Source organism: Myiozetetes cayanensis, unplaced genomic scaffold, assembly GCF_022539395.1.
Source record: "Myiozetetes cayanensis isolate MyiCay16 unplaced genomic scaffold, myiCay2020 scf1, whole genome shotgun sequence".
Lineage (NCBI taxonomy): Eukaryota > Metazoa > Chordata > Aves > Passeriformes > Tyrannidae > Myiozetetes > Myiozetetes cayanensis.
In genome coordinates this window covers 74005060-74022897 of record NW_026086604.1, presented here as the reverse complement: position 1 = coordinate 74022897, position 17838 = coordinate 74005060, and the positions used below count along the sequence as shown (strand labels likewise).

General features: G+C 37.1%; 1 protein-coding gene across 1 annotated transcript in view; it reads left to right on the top strand.

Moving 5' to 3' along the window:
• The window catches only part of MARCHF11 (membrane associated ring-CH-type finger 11), a 29361-nt gene extending 14103 nt beyond the window's left edge, over nucleotides 1-15258 (top strand). Inside the window, exons 3-4 of the mRNA XM_050319667.1 lie at nucleotides 7060-7252; nucleotides 14151-15258. Coding sequence (XP_050175624.1) covers nucleotides 7060-7252; nucleotides 14151-14470 — 513 coding nt within the window. The 3' untranslated portion in view covers nucleotides 14471-15258. The remainder of the gene's footprint in view (nucleotides 1-7059; nucleotides 7253-14150) is intronic.
• Nucleotides 15259-17838: the final 2580 nt, after the last annotated feature.

Below are 17838 nucleotides of genomic sequence, written 5' to 3'. Positions count from 1 at the left end.
TGATGAATTCTCTGCCCTTCAGGACTGTCTCCCAAGGGAATCTCCCAGCCTGTCTCCTAAACAGGCCACAGTCTGACCTCCAAAACTCCAAGGTAGCAGTTCTGCTGACCCCAACCCTGGATTCTCCAAGAATCAAAAGTTATCATTTCATGGTCACTATGCCCAAGATGGCCTCCAGCCATCACATCACCCACCAGTTCTCCTCTGTTAGCAAAGAGCAGGTTCAGTGGAGCACCTCCCCTATTTGTCTCACTCACCAGCTGTGTCAGGAAGTTATCTTCCAAGCAAACCTCCTAGACTGTTTCCTCTCTGGTGTGCTGTGTGTCAGCAGACATCTGTTCTTGCTTGCTGAAGTCCCATGTGAGAATAAGGGCTAGCAAGCATGAGACTTCTCCTGGCTTCTTATAGGATTTCATCTGTATCTTCATCTTGGTTGGGTGGCCTGTAACAAACTCTCAACAGGATAACTGCCTTGTTAGCCTTCTCCCTGATTCTTACTCATAAACACTCAATTTTATTGGCACCATCACTAAGCTCTAGACAATCACAGCACTCCTAACGTACAGGATTATCCCGCTGACTGTCCTTCTTTGCCTACCCCTCCTGAAAAGTTTACACCATCCATTACAGCACCCCAGTTGTGCAAACCAGACCACCATATTTCCATGATAGCAACTACGTCATAGCTTTCCTGCTGCCCAATGGCTTCCAGCTCCTCCTGTTTGTTGCCCATGCCGGGTGTGTTGGTGTAAATGCACTTCAGTTGGTCTATCTATCCCACCCACTAGGGTGTCAAAGTGTTCCAACCAGAGCTGTGCCTCGGCAGCTGCCTCAGCTGGTCACACAGTCCTGCAGCCTTGCCTCATTCCTTTTACTTTTGACCAGCAGCAAAAGATAACTACTGATAATTTCCCAGAGAAAGGATAATGTAAGACTTATGCAGTTGTTATCACAGCTCTGCCTGTGGTCTGAGACCGTGATTCTAACACATTTAAAAAATCGTAAGATAAGACGTTAAACTGTTCTACATAATAAGTAGTAAGATTTTGAAAGGTGAATGTAATATAATATAAAGATTTTGTACATTGACTTGGATGTCCAGGCTTCTAGGCAGTCAGAAATCCAAGATGAATCCACTGTAGGTGTAGATGTTCAGCTCAGTTGTGTACATGCAGTAAGCAAACACTTCGAGGAACTTTCAACTGAACTGCCTATGTGGTGCACAGGTGGACAGGATCTCCACAGCAAATGTTACGCTTTCAGAACGTCCCTAGTAAAATTCTGGTGCAGTCTTCCAAGTAGACTGAGAAATTACATACAGCCCAAACTGTCTGTATTGATGAGCTCTCTGACACAAGGAAAGATAATGGACATTATGACTACGAGCACTCTATGTGTTAATAATGTATCAAATTAGGCAGGCATTAATGGTGAGCTGCAATTTTTGTGGTATTGATTCTTTTAAGAAAAAGACATAAAAATATAAACCTAGAGCAGAAAATGACATTTCAAATGTTTGTGTGTGTGCATAGTCGAAAATATGCATTTCCTTGTCCAGGCTGGTCAATAAGTTAACAATATCACTGCATATTGAATCATGTAGTCAACATGTGCTTACTGAAAAATATGTTAGAAACCTGAATTACCTAATTGCATAGACCACTAACAAGATAAAGTAAGGAACAGGCAAATCAAAAAAATGGTTTGTTGGACCTAAATCATTGTGGCCTTTGGCTTCTGTGTTTTATTCATATGTACACAGATTACAGATCCTACAATGTGTAATGAATGACAGTAGGGAAGAACTTTCTCTTGTTGGAGTTTATTCTAGCAATTAGAGCAATCTGGCAAAAGGTTCTTGAAGCCACATAATTGGTATGGCTTCAGGTTAATCATGTTATGTTATAATAGGTCTCTGCCAGGTATTTCTATTCAATTTTATGTAAAATAGGTGTTCCAGAATGACTGAGGGAAATGCGAGGTTTCAGTCAGCAGTGTCCAGGATAACCCGTGTTTCTGAGGGAAGAGGGTGGGGTAACCCCATTACAGCATTTTGGCCTAAGAAATTTTGGTGGATTATAAATTGGTACAGTTGAGGCTGGTATGCATTTTGGGAAGCCATAAGGAAATTTCATATGTTCTTTATTAAGGATGTAGGAAAACCTGTAGGTTCTTTGCAGCCACTTTTCATGCAGTGTGTTCTAAGTACCAGCACAGTCTCAGTACTTTTTAGATCACTTTTCTGCTGCGTATTTTACAATAATCATGGGCTTTTACAAGGCATTATTTAAAAAAAGCCAAGTTAATATTGATTTATCTCAAAGGTGACAGACCTTTGAATATTTTATCCATCTTTGTCATAGTAGAGACATGCATATAACTGTACTAACTTTATTCTTTAAAAATTAGTCCCTGAAAGCAATATGTTTCCTTCAACGTTGGAAAGTCTCAACCTCAAAAATAAGAAATTATGTAGTATTTCTGTTTGACAGAGCTCTTAGAAGGAAAGAGAAGCAATGTTTCTGGGGCCAGCATTCGAACTCTAATGTACCATTAGCTTATGGGACTCCCAAATGATTTATGAAAGGAAGACTAGTGGTAAATAAAAGATTATAAGAACCAAACATAATGAAGTGCCAGTAGAAGTAAAAGTCAAGAAAGTTTTCAAGGGTGAGACAGTATTACATTAAAATCAGAAGCATTAATTATATTTTGTTTAAAGTACCATTTTCAAAGGAAGTTTTCACTATCATTGTATACTAAAGTAAAATTCATTATTTTCATGGGCAACAGAGATGGCATGGTACATCATAACTGCAGATAGGATGGAAAGGAATATGAAATGGGATCTTATTTCATAGAAATTTAAATGAGGGTTTTTTAATGATTATGTCTGAAAACATACAGTGTTATTGTAGTTATCTAGATACAAAATATTTCACGTTTTCTTTCAGCTTCTAGTTCTTAAGCAAAAATGGTAATCTTTCCCATAATATTTATTTTTTAGGGTCATATACTTTAAAGAAGCTGACACTAAAAGCCCACGTAGATATTTTCTAACTTGGCAAAATACTTAGCTAAAATAACTGTTACTGATTATGGGACATATAATCAGCAAATAACAAAAACAAATTAGAAAGTCATAATATAATTTATAATCATAAGCAATTAAGATTTTTGAGACAAACTATGTGAAGAAAATGAGAAAAACATTAAAGGAAATTATGGATTTAAATCATGGCACATTCAAAATGAGATAATTCAATTTGCAATGTTAAATAATTTAGTCTATTATATTCTAAATACAGTTTCTCAGTATTAAATATCCCTGAATTATTTTTACTATATTATTTTTGTAACCTCTGTTGTAAGCCATTAATTTGGCATTAAAAGGTGATGTGATTATAAAAACATAACAGGGAATACAATAAGATAAATGATTGTGAGAAAAGAAAGTTTAACTGACTTTTGATGCTATAAAAAGAATCTTACTCTTAGAAAAAGAGGTTTCAGTTCCTGGGTGTCTGTCAACATGGATAGTCACACATATTAGCTAGGCTGTGAGTAAGACTTCAGGTAGAAGAAAACAGTGTGACCACAACTCCAGTTCCTCTTCACAAGCAAATGAAATGCAAAGCAACTGAACAACACAGTCTTGTGCAGTTTAACTCATTGCCCAATGGGTAATGCTGTCCATGTCTGAGTAAAGGACTGAACCTTCCAAATTTTTACACGTGAATAATGTCATAACTACAGAATACCCCCTTCATGAGGTGAAAAATAGGCCTGTCTCAGTAACATCTGTTCACTTTTTATAATTTGTACCCAAACACAATCAAATTTATGGGAAAAAAAAAACCCAAGGCATTAATTTTCCCAGAGGCAATCTCAGACTCTTTGAATGGAAACTGACTGGAGAGAGGCAAGGAGGGGGAAATTTCAGTTGGGGTAAGTTACCCATCAAGAACATGCACAATCTTCTTGCCATTAGCACTAAGAACCAGCATACACTGAAGATGAGGTCCCCAAGCTGATCGTATGTTAGAGCTTAATACCAGTCCATCCCATCCTGTCACTCTTTGGGTGTTGTATTCTTCTGGCAGACTGCCTAGCACTAGGAGGCAAGTTAACAGGTTCATGTAAAACTTTCTAGGCCTCTTAAATGTCTTCTGTCTTACACACACAGGCCTTCCTCCTCCATCTACTGTGGAATGTCATCAGTTAGTTTAACTTGCAGATTACACTAAAAGAGATGAAAATTTAATAAAAATTTAAATTTCTTGGTTATTGCTGACCTTCATGCTGAGGGAGGTGGAGGACAGTTCATTCTGTAGAAGAAAGACAGTGAATACCACAAAGGCTAAAGTAAATGGGTAATAGAAGAAAATATCAAACCCTATTTTGGGGTTCTTGGTTGTTTTTTTTTCCTGGGCAGTTGGGATTCTTTTTTGGTTTTTTAACTGTTCTTTGATTTTTAAAGGCCGAGGAGTTGGGAACTACAGCTTGTGCATTTTCTCAGTAATTATCAGAAAAAAAACAAAATAAGAATATATTCTTTAGAAGAGGCTAGGAATAGGTAAGGATACTATCTATGGTTCTTAGAGTTTTTCAGGGTCAAACTTTTCTAGAAAGAAAACATTTGTGAAAACCCAAAAAAAGCCCTCATGAGACAGAAAAACAGGTAGGAATGATTGTCTCTGAGAAAGAGATATTGGTTGTCAGACAACACCAGAATAAGGGATGAGTTTTATATATAGACTGCAAGCTACATTACTTATCTCAGATGTTTGGATTACTTTTCCTTTTGTTCAGTGCTATCTTTGAAGAAGAACTATGAGCAATCTAAGTTTTAGAAAAGAAAATCAAAATAAGCTGAAGTGAGTTTAGCAACTTTGGCATGTTGAAATTGCACTGTGAAAGATCTGCTGTTTATTTCAGTGACGTTTAAATGTATTTCCAGCTTCTTCCATGAATTTGACAGTTTAATATTTTGTGACAGTTAAAGCTTTACTTGATATAAATGTACTTTGATTTCAGGCATTCCGAACAAATTTATTACAGGTCTTTTTCACACTGATAAAGAACGAAGACAGAGATACATAACCAGTAGAGTTTTTGACAGCTTTCTGCCAAGTCACACTATGTAGCTTCAGCTGAGAAATGAAAACTAATTTTGTTGAACACAGCCCTATCGATTCTAAAGAGATTTCTGTGAATTTCAGTCCTGAACTTTAAATCCTTTGTACAAGTAATATCTGAGTCATGGGAAGCTCACACCATTGTCATATATCACTTGTTAATGACCTCTCCTTGACTTTATAAAAAAACTTTTAACAAAGGAAATGCATATCCGTAGTTGCTTTACCATAAAAATGTAGTATTTAGTATGAGTAGCCCCATTCCAAATCCTAAAGTTCCATGAATTAGCTAGTATGAGTTTAATCGAGTTCATTATAAAAAGGTTAGTATTTCAAGATAGACAATTTACAAATTATTATACATCTATCATTTTATACTATTACATTCAGGAGGTTGCAACAAGAGAAGGTATGTAGCACCCTATGTGCAAATTAGGCTACAGTAAAAAAGTTTATGGAAAAAGCTGAAAGAGAAGGAAAGAAGGGGGCCGAGGACCCCATTGCTTACCAAGGCTCTTCACGGTACCTGATAGGAGAAAGAGAGCGTAAGAGGATCAAAAGAGGATCAGATTGGATATAAGAAAAAATGGGTTTTAAGAAAAACATTTTTCAAACTGAGTACAGTCAAGAAATGAAACAGGTTGCACAGAGAGGCTGAACAGTCTCCATATCTGGAGGTTTTCAAGGTGTTACTGAATAAACTCCTGAGTGACCTGGTCTGATCTCATCACTGATCATGTTTTGAGCAGGAAGTTGAACTAGAGACCTCCCATAGCCCCTTGCAACCTGAATTATTCTATTATCCTATGATTATACAGTACTGGGTACCCAACTGCTGTAAAAAAAGAGAAGGCTTTCTTAAAGTAATAGGAAAAAGGAAAAATTATTGTAGATGGGAAAAGAGGTAAGAAAGCTCTTACTGGAATAGCTTTATCCACTTGTTCCCTACTGCAACTGTAGAAGAGAGCATGTATACCCAAAATTAGGAACACGAAAGATGTCAGTCCACAAAGTCTGCACACTAGCTCTGTAATGAGTAATGAAGTGGAGAGTCTGCCAAGGTAATTTAGATAATTATGACCAAGAAAGACCATATACGGTAGGGGCAATGTAGAATGATTCTTTCCTTGTGCTATGTTTTGCTTTTGTGACTCTGTTTTAACAGAATTTTACTTCTATTCTTACCCTGACAGAAATCAATAAGCATACTCTGTTATATTTAAATCTTGTCACACCATAAATCAGTCACCTCACATATAGAAAATATAACCTTCCCTGGAAAGGTGGACATAACTGGGGTTCACTGAATAGAAATGTTTGTGCTATCTGTAGTTAGGGCTCTCCTGAGCCTTCAGGTTGCTTCCACACTAGGTTGCAGGTGTCTTTTTGTACTGTTAACACTGGTTTATGCAGAGAAAGACAACTCCCTTGGTATGTCTGGAACTTCTTTGATGAGAAGCAGGAAAGTGGAAAATGGTTTCACACTTCTGGAAGGTGGGATGAGAAGGAAACTTGTCACACTAACAGAAAACATACTTGAAAAGGTCTTCCCAACATTTTTTTTATTTTGTTCCTTACCCTGCAAAGATGAAAGACTGAGTTTCATTCCTAAAACCTAATCTGGTTTTTTGCCTATGTGTTCAAAACAAAATTAAGACTATTAACTCTTCCGAAGTTTGCAGCTAGATGGTATTGATAATGACGCTGGAGGAGATGGGGAAGTGACTATTTATCTTCACTTTAACTGAAAGTGAAGTAGGAAAAAAAGATATAAAATGACAGTATCAAGGATACTACTAAATATCTATGAAGATATGTATAAATATTAAAATATTTTCTGATTTCAGGAAAAAAAGTGAAGTTGAATGTACAGTCACAGAAAATAATATTTTTATCTCATACTACTTTGTTTCTCTTTTAGTGGCAAAGCATTACTATAACACTGGTTGAGAAAGTGCAGATGGTTGCTGTAATCCTAGGATCTCTGTTCTTAGTAGCAAGTGTGACTTGGCTTCTATGGTCAGCCTTCAGCCCCTATGCAGTATGGCAAAGAAAGGACATCCTTTTTCAAATCTGCTATGGAATGTATGGTTTTATGGATCTAGTATGCATAGGTAAGCTCAAAATCTTTAAACAGCACAGACTGTGGTTTAAGACTGTGACTATATCTATTTTTTTAATTGGTCATGCTAATCGATCGCTCCAGTTCTTTGCAGATTTATTCTCAGCTGATACCTTTGGCAACTGCTGCTTTTTACAGTGTTACAAATACTGCAAAGAGAAAAGAATCAAAGTTTTACTCTCAGGTTCATCGAAGTGTCTTCCCAAAATCTTAGTGGTGAGAACAGAATCAGGTTACATTTCTTGAAAAAATAGATGACTAGCAAAGTTCAGGAAGTTAAATAGATGAAAATAACAAAGACATTAAAATAATTAGTAAGATTATGCAGTCAAGTCTTCTACTTATGCCACTTTGCATTAGACTGGAACATCATGAAGCTCAGAAGAAGCCCTTAAGGATGTCATCAAACTGCACACCCAAAATTAAGTTGCACAGACTTATATAGGTCACTGTGCTAGTAATAGAGGAGAACAAAGAAGACAGGCATGAGTTCTTTGTACATCATAAACAGTTATGAAGCACTCACATACCTCTAACTATAGTGACTTGCTTTACTGTTAAAAAGTCTCAAGTCACTTAACTCTAGATGAAATCTTGTAAAAGAAAAAGCAATTTACTGTAAAGCTCTTTTGACCACTTCTGAATTTTCTGAAAATGTACTGAACCCAGAAATATTTAAATAGAAATCCCTTTAGTGCTTGCTAACAACCTTGAATTGATTGTTAGAATAACTATGATTATCTGCAGAGAAAATTTATGTTAAATATTACATAATGAAATAATTTACATAATTAAATCTACATAATTAACAACATCAGTTTACATTAAATCCCATGCTTAGAATTGCAAATCCAGAAGTCAAATGCCATCTGATGTTTGCTTTGAGATTTCTGAGAGATAATGTTATCCCAGTCTCATATATAGGAATTCAGGACAGTGCTGAATTCTGCTCAGTAAGGAACAAAGAAACAGAATGATTCCTAATATCAAGGCTTTTGCTCCAACTGTAAAGCCATACCATCTTTTATTGAAACCATCCAATTACTGTAAAAGTATTTATATTTTAGCTAGATCAGCAGTTTCATTTTGTAATTTTTATTAGAGAAGCCCACTCTGGAATATTTTGGAACACGGGCTTTCATCTGTGAACTCAAATCTTCTCTGACAGAAAAGCAGGCAGAATCTTATACTTTGGACAAGTGCTCAGCTTTTAAATTAATAAAAAGGCTCAGCTACATATCCTCTTACATGCTGATTTCTGAATACCACCTCTTCCAGCTTAACACTCAATATTGAAGGGTTTGCTTTTGTTTAAAAAAACACTAAGTGAAGATGAAATGTGCTTCAGACATTCTGAATGTCTGTGGGGGATCAGAAATGTTACTGTATTTATCTATATAAGTAAACTGTTGGAAGGTGAGCTTTTCGTAGGTTGGTACATGCAGTTATGTAGCTGCCTTTGAAGCCAGCCAGGCTCAAGCCATCACTGAACTGGAAGCTACTGAATTAACATGCACCTCACATGGCTATGGAGCTTCTGGCCTAACTGGCACCATGCAGGAGCAAAGCAAACACGCATTTGTCTGCCCCCAAAAGGTCAACTGACTGGCCTTTAATTAAATAAATATGTATTTTATAATCCTATCATAAATAATACATGACAACTTTAATGTAAAACCAGCTATAATTAAATGTATTTCAACACTGTTTTGTAGTTATGAACTTCAGTGCAGATATGACTTAACAGTTTACTAGACTGTATCTAAAAATGCAGAAAATATACCTTCTGTATAAAGGAGGTTTGGTAACTGAGGAATTCTGATGATTCAGATTCATTCAGACCCATTTATTCTGTGTATAATTTCAAGTAATCTGCATGATGTAAACTTGTAAAATCAGGAGTTCTTGTAATTCTTGAAAATATTTATTAATATAGTCAGCTTTATTCAATTTTATCTTATTTCATCATAAAGTGAAGGGGTTTAGATTGATAGTTTTAAATTAAAACATTCAAATAAAGTTCTCTAATAAATGTATGTAATTATTATTTATGAATGATTTAAAAAAACCAAATGCTTTCCATTATGCTCATGACTTCCAAAGGCATTAACTTATGATTTTACCATTGTTATATGTAATCTCTTATATCATAAAGCTTGTTGTGCTTATAACCAGCCACAGTTCTCAGTATCTCCTCTTCTCTCATTTGTGTTTAGTCACTCATTGCATTCTCCAACTTTTCAACAGGATTTACAGTGAGTGAGTGCCTATACTCCCACTGATATCTATCTTTATTTCAATGAAAAATCTATGCAGACATACAGGTTTTCCTGTGCAGCACATACTTCAAGACAATGCTTGGTGGTGTGACCAAGATTTATTCTACCTGCCTTCAGTTATGCCTCCCTATAGCTTTACAGAAACAATATGAATATTTTTGGTCATTTGTGAAGTGTAAATATCTTCACAGAGAAAGTATGAAACACTTTTTGAAATGTTTTGCTATAATTTTTTAAGGCAGTTTGCCTAAAGGTACTGACATATTTACATAATGTCTTTGAAAACTTGCACATAATGATTCATTTTCCCGGTGATTGACTTATACATCATACATAACAGACCAGTCACTTTCTTATTAAGCAAATTACACGTAACTTCTATTTTACTTCCTAATTTTGTTTTACTTTGCACCAAAAGAAAAATCCCAAATATTACAGATCACCAGTATAATATGTTCTATCCATTCCAGTGTATGTATTTTATTGGTATCCATTGTTCTCCTTGTTCTAAATTTTTCCAGAATTCTTCCCAATGAAGAGGATGGGTTTTACTTGTCAGTGTTGGTTTTAACCCTGCAAGTCATTAATTTGTACTTTTCTGCATGTAAGCTGGGTTTAAAGCTGTTGTCTTTGAAATCTGCTGGTGATAGTTTTCCCACAGCAAACCTTGAACACCCTAATCAAGTAGAACTACTGCCTGTGAAACCCAGAGCTATTGCAGTGATAGTGCAAGGATCAGATCATCCATGTAGGGATTACCAAAGGGAGTGAATTCATGGGTTAATATGAAAGGAATGAATATTATAAATCTCTTAGCTAGGCACTGAAGAACAGTACATCAAGCCTTTGTCACTCTACTTTGTAGACCTAGAAATTATTTCTCATAACAGAAAAGTCATATAATTTGTATATTTTCACTGGAAAATAGTCACAACTACTAGTCATAAATGGTTCTAGTATGAACAAAATATCTCACAAATAATAACAGCTAAGTTTCAATCACAGAAAAACAGTGCAGCTCCTTTACAGCATGAAAAGAGGTTGTAACATTACACTGGCAACATGACTATGGCAAGGCAGGAGCCAATGCAAGGTGTGAGTAGCCCTCTGAAAGCCTCTTTATTTCCCACCAAGGAACCTGATGCCCAGCAACATTTATGTAGCTCCTTACTTGTAAAAATGTTGAAGGAACAGGTTGAAGTTCCTTAGAATGAACACATCTAGATGCACTTTATGTGTCTTTACTCAGAAAGTCTTTTTCTTCCCACACTAGATCTAATTCTAAATAGTTAATAAAGAGTTATATTACTCTTTTTAGAGTGGACATGTTTCACTTTAATGCTTTGAGCAACTGATTGCTTTTTTTTAATATATCTGTGGGCCCTTGGATAGTGTTAAGACATGGCATTTTGTCCAGAGATAAAGTCTGTTTCTGAAAAGGGTCTTTATTCCCTGGGGAGATCTTGTGAGTGTTTCTGGGAGGACCATTCCTAAATGATTTTAAGTAAGATTAGTGTGATAAATAAGATAAAGTTGTAACCTAATACCATCCAATATGAATGATGTAAGACAAGTAGCCTACTTGTAAAGCCATTTAGTATGAAAAATTTCAAGTGATCTTGTAACTCAGGGTAATAAAACGTTTGAATAGAGTGAATCTCACAGTACTTAGAAAGAAAATTCTCCATAATCCTGTTGTCTGCGTCCCACTACAGTCCATGCATCTTAGAGATAAAACCTGAAGGTAAAATCATCTTAGAACCTGAGGGCATTTTGAAGTGTCCATCATCCTAAAATTCTGTTCCTTGTAGATATTAATTGGACAGAACATCAGAACAGCTAGCAGTAGTGAATTCTGACACTTCTTCTTGGCATCATCTGAGTCAAAGAAGTAAATTTTTTTCCCCAGAAATGTGCAATATGTCCTTCGTGATGTTGAAATCATGATATTTGGAATACCTCAGTATTCTTCATGAATTTATCCTTGTTTTCTCTCTCCTATCTTCATTCATTGCTGTGGAACTTTTACAAGAAAGGAGATTCTCTTGCCATTTTCTTACAGCTCCACTTCAGTGACTAACTACTTATATTTTGAGTATCAGAACTTCTCTGGACCTGGAAAATCTCCAGCATTTAAACCTTATCCAGATTTCTTCTTGTTTGTGGTCTTGGAACTGTTATTGCTGAGAGCTTTCTTCCCTGCCTCACCCCCAGTTCTTTTGCCTCTTCTAGCATAGGTCTTTTTCAATCTGTAGTTCTATCAGAAGGGAAATAAAACTTTTTATGAGAGGAATTATGAAAGTGCTCCTTTTCTCCTTCAGTGTTGCCAAATCTGACAACTTTATTTGAAGTCTTGCAATAGTTGATCCTTTGTTCAGTAACTCTTTTAAAGTATAAGTGACTGACAGCTTCCCTTGTATGGAAAATTTCTTTTCCTTGCCAAAGCTGAAGAACTTTGAAAACACAATTTCAATAAATCCTGAAAGACCCAACAGTAAAAAAGAGCTCTCTGAAAAAAGCTGTCCTATGACTTTTGCTATTGTAACTTTGGGAGGGTACTTTTGACTGTTTCAATGTACTTCACGTACCTCAATGATCCCTTTTCAGATGCTTCCCTCTCTACTCTGGAGTATCTTGTTTGGATTCCAATGGAGCGCAAGCATGTGTCTTCACATTGGAGTAAATAGATTCTTTTAATTTTCCTTTATCATAATCTTGAGAGAAATTGGGCCAAATAATGTTATGTTACACTGACAGGTAGAGGAAGATTATTCTCATCTCCTTTATGGTTTCATAGGAAATCCAACAGGAAAAAACAAAGGTTGTATCTTTGTCACAGTGGTAAAGCCATGGTTTATTTGGTTTGTAGATTCTGTACATGATCAAACACATTTATTCTTTTTAAGACAATCTAGCCAGTCTTGAAGATGCATTTATGTTTTTAATAAATTATTATTGAAATGTTAAATTTTTAGGACATGTTGCTTTATCTATATCTGGGAAGATGAAGCTAGAAATCTTACAATCAAGAAAAAATTCCACTAAAAGGCTATGCTGTTACAAAATAGATTTAGAATGTTTGCTTTTAATTAAGCTTATATTGTGTTACTTTTTCTGCAATGGATGCTTCCATGAATTCTAGGCAAGTTGAAAGCCTTAGAGAGATGCTGCATTTCTGAAAGAAATTTTTGTGTTTCTCCATCTTTTAGTGTAATGATCTTTAAAAATGTATTAGAGTAGGCATTGCTATCTGAAAATCATCGCACTTGAATCTGAGGTTTTCTGTTCATGTAAATATTGTTATCATCCATTCTGCCTGTGTCATCTTTCTTTGAACAACTCCTTTCTGGTGTTGGTTAACCAAGCTAAAGGACCTCAGGCACTCAGATCACAATTTTGTTGTGCAGAAACAGGTAATATACAATCTCTTGGCATAAAGGTCTATAGCCTGTGACCCCACAAATCATATAGATGTGGCCACGTATAGGAAGATTTTAGACAAGAATCACAATAGACAAAAGGTTTATAAATGGTTTTGGCTAGGCAGATTGCTCTCCTCCCAAAGCAGGGAGCCAGAGAAAACATGAGAAATTGCTCAGAACCATATAAGTTACCAGGCTGGTTGAGGAAGTTACCAGACTGGTTGAGGAAAAAACTAGTAAGAAGGCTGAACCCTATGTGTCTTTCCAGTAAATCCATATTTGAAGTACTTACACATAAAGAATATGAGTATATACATACATACAAAAATTAAGAGCTTCACTTCTTTAAATAGATTGCTTGAATGCATACAATAGGCATAAATATTAGCTACATGGAAATTCATAAGTGGATTGGTCTGTTGAGGACTCCAGAAAATCTGTATTTTCCTTGAAGAGCCTTTTAAAAGATTTCCTGGGTCTCAACAAAAAGATGATTCTCAACTTTTTCCTACTGAATATTGAAGAGAAAGAAGAAAGCCTATCATCCTTACCATGCTCATCATAGTTAATAATAAAATTTAACTTCCTTGTTCTACTGAAGCAAGACAGGAAAGTCTTTATACTTACAGCTATTTCAGGTTTTCACAAATCTTCTGTGCTCCTCAGTCAAAATAAGAATCTGAAAACATTTAAATTTCCCTTTACCTGTACTGAATTCTGCAATACACTCAAGCAAATTTAAGACCATCCTGTTCCTTACAGAAGGTCTAACCTACTTAAATATCTACTTAAATCAGTATAAATTTCAGTAAATAAATAGTACTTATCGTGAAAAAGGGCAGCAGTAGCATAAACAGTCAATTTCCAAATCTGCCAGTTTTACATTGGTTTACTTAAATCTAAATAATTTATTTAGTTAAGCATGCTCAGGTTATTCCAGTATTGATTATGTTGAGCCTTTATTCAGAACAATTTTATTTCCTCTTTATGTTCCTGCCTCCCAAACACATAAATAACCAGTTATATTGCATATGTACAGTTTGTGTGAATTATTAATATTACAAGTAGTTTAATAGCCTTTGGAAATTACCAGAGTCATTACTATGTGTTAGTTCTCTATTTACTCTCAAAATAGTATCAACTGACATTTTGTACAAACTCTTTTTTTTTTTCTTTTCCTTAATTTCAGGACTGATAGTCCACGAAGGTGCATCTGTTTATCGAGTGTTTAAGCGCTGGAGGGCTGTGAATCTACACTGGGATGTGTTAAATTATGATAAAGCCACGGACATAGAGGAGAGCAATCGAGGAGAATCCTCAGCAGGAAGGACATTGTGGTTACCACTGACTGCATTTAGGAACAGAAGTTTAGTTCATCCAACACAGTTAACCTCACCAAGATTTCAGTGTGGCTATGTGTTGTTGCATCTGTTCAACCGCATGAGACCTCAGGAAGGATCAGAGGATAACTGCTCTGGGGAAGTAGTGATGAGAGTTACCTCAGTGTAAAGATTATGCTCACTGTGCTACACAGATAAGGATAATGTGCCCTGGTGTTACAGGACTTTGGAATGTAGTTATGATGAATGGTGAAACCATTAACACTTGAAAAAATATATACACTTTTTTAAAAAATTTAATGCTTTTTATATGATCAGATAAAACATAAATACATTTTTCTGGGGGAAAAAAAAGTCTCTTGCTTTTTATATATCTTGATTTATTGGATCTTTTCTCAGTTTGTACCTGAGGTGTATATAATATAACTTAACTCTTAGGTCTTTGAATGACAAAGAAATTAATTTTTAAGTAAAAAGATATATTTAAATGTATTTTCTTAAACTCTGACTTTAATCCACTACTGTTACTTTTTCCACTTTCATGAGGATTAAACTGGACAATGTTCTTCTAAAAAGAAGGAAAATGTTGACACAAGTCAAGTATTCTTCCTTTTCTGTCTTTATTTTGATGTCGTTTGTAGCACAGTTCAGGTGTGTGAAAGTAAGTAAGGGATATATTGTCTTTTGCCTATAAGAAGGAAGTCCAGTGGGTGCTCTACAAAACCTAAGGGAAAACGAGTAATCTTCTTTCCTTTTAGCTCTCCCAGGTGTCTGTGCAAGATGTCAGGCACAAGTATGGCGCAAAGGAAGAGTCTTGCACTGCCTCTCGAGTCTCTAAGATCTGCAGAGTGCTGGTGCTGTGCCTGTGCACAGAAATGATGTTACGCTCCAAGCAGTGGTGCTGAAATTAGCAACCTGTGAACTTTTAGAACTGTTCTGACTCTAGGTCATTGATATCCTTTTTTAAAAATTAAAAAAAAAAAAAAAAAAAAAAGAGAAAAAAGTGCATTACAGCTTCTGGAATAACAATAAATCCAAATAGAAACTGAAGTAGAAATAATGCAAAGCCTTAATTTTGCCAGGTAACATTATACTAAAATGAGCCAATATCATGATAGATAATCAACACTGTGAAGTGTGCTTCTCTTTTTTTCTGTTTCATGGCATAAATTCCAATATAATTTAATCAAATGGAAATGGAAGTAATTTTCAAGTTAATTAAGCCTGTTGAAGATCGAGACAGAAAAGTAGGGCTGAAATTACTCTGAGAGCACTAGCTTATTTATAACAGCTTCATAGAATCATAGAACACACTGAGTTGGAAGGGACCAACAAGGATCCTCGAATCCAACTCTTGGCCCTGCACAGGACTCCCCAGAAATCACACCTTGTACCTGAAAGTTTTGTCCAAATACTTTCTGACCTTAGACAGGCATGGTGCTGTGACCACTTCCCTGAGGAGCCTGTTCCAGTGCCCAACCACCCTCTGGGTGAAAAACCTTTTCCTCATATCCAGCCTAAACCTCCCCTGACTCAGCTTTGTGTCATTCCCTTGAGTCCTGTCACTGGCCATGAGAGTGAAGAGATCAGTGCCTGCCCCTCTTCTTCCGCTCATGAGGAAGCTGTACACTGTGGTGAGGTCTCTGCTCAGTCTCCTCTTCTCCAGGCTGAACAGACCAAGTGACCTCAGCCACTCTTCATACAGCTTCCCTTCCAGACCCTTCACCATCCTTGTGGTCCTTCTTTGGATTCTCTCCAATAGCGTTCATATCTTTCTTACATTGCGGTGCCCAAAACTGCACACAGTGTTCAGGGTGAGGCCACCCCAGTGCAGAGCAGAGTGGGACAATCTCCTCCCTCGACTGGCTGGTGATGCTTTGCCTGATGCCCCCCAGGACGAGGTTGGTCCTCCTGGCTGCCAGGGCACTGCAGGTCCCTTTCCAAAGTGCTGCTTTTCAGCCTCTCATTCCCCAGTCTGTACCACACATGCAGGGCTGCCCATCCCAGATGCAGAATGCAGAACTTGCCCTGGTTAAACTTCATGGGTTGTTGACTGCCCATCTCTCTAATTTGTTGAGGTCTCTCTGCAGGGCCGCTCTGCCCTTAAGTGAATCAACAGCTCCTCCCAATTTAGTGTCATTTGCAAACTTCCTTAGTATTCCTTCGAGTCCTGGGTCCAAGTTGTTAATAAAAATGTTGAAGAGAACTGGGTCAAGGATGGAGTGGTGGGTTGACCTTGTCTGGCTGTTAGATCCCCATCCAGTTTCTCTCTCCCCCTTCTCAACAGAAGAGAGGGGGGAAACAAGATGAAAAAACCTGTAGGTCAAGACAAAGACAAGTGCATCACTTACCAATTATTGGCTTAAGCAAAAAAAAGAGACAGCATGGGGGAAATTACTTTCATTTATTCCTAATTAAAAACAAAACGGATGGTGAGAAACAAAGATAAGACTTAAAACACCTTACTTTCATCCACCTCTCTTCTTCCCAGGCTCAGCTTCCTCTATTCACTCCCAACTCCTCTACCTCCTCCCCACTGAGCAGTACAGGGGAATGAGGAACAGGGGTCTGCAGTCTGTCTATAACAGCTCCTCTTTGCTGCTCCTTGCTCCTCCCCACACCTCTCTGCTCCAGCCTGGGGCCTCTCCAGGGGCTGCAGTCAGTCAGTATGAAGCTCCTCCAGCATGGGCTCTCCATGGGCAACAGTTCCTTCAGGGCATGCCCACTTGCTGTGGTGTGTCATTCAGGGGCTTCAGTGTGGATGTCTGCTCCAGCATGGTCCTCTCCATGGGCTGCTGCATCAGGATCTCTCCAGGATCACAGGGAAATCTCTGCTTGGAATAGGCTGTGTCTGGCATAGTCCCAGGCTGTCCTCACAGAGGTCATCCCTCCACCTCCCATCCCCACCTGCCTTCCCAGCCAGCTACACCCATTACACAGGTAAACATCTCCCTGCTACAAAATAACTTTATCCAATGGCTGAAGAATTTTATTTTGTGCAGGAGATGGAGTGCTGAGGCTGGAAAATTCCCTGTCATGGATCAACAGGACGGTGCTGCAATCAGTGCATGCCTTCCCTTTATAAGAGGCTTCCGTGCAAAGATCAGACACAGGAGGCCTCTGTAACAACACTCGGAAGGGAGATAGAAATAATTTAAGCAGTGGCACTAAAAGCTCCTTATATATTCATAAACATTTTTCCAGTGAACTCCACACAGAACTCAGCATTCTCTGTTATAGTCTCACAAGCTCTAATTTAGACTTACTAAATCTACAGATGCCTTACTGCTCTCACAATTCATGTGAAAAGCAGTACATAAGACATGAACAACAAAAAGTTATCTCAAAAAAGCCAGTTTGTCTCATGCGTGGCAAATTACCAGCATACGACAGGCAATCTCCTTCAGAAACTATGAGAACCCAGTTCTAGATTATCTTTAAACAATTTCCCAAAGAAGGAATTCATAGAGAAATAACAGACAAAACGATGATTTGGGAAACCTGCTATATCACAAGGAACTATTTTATTACTACTTA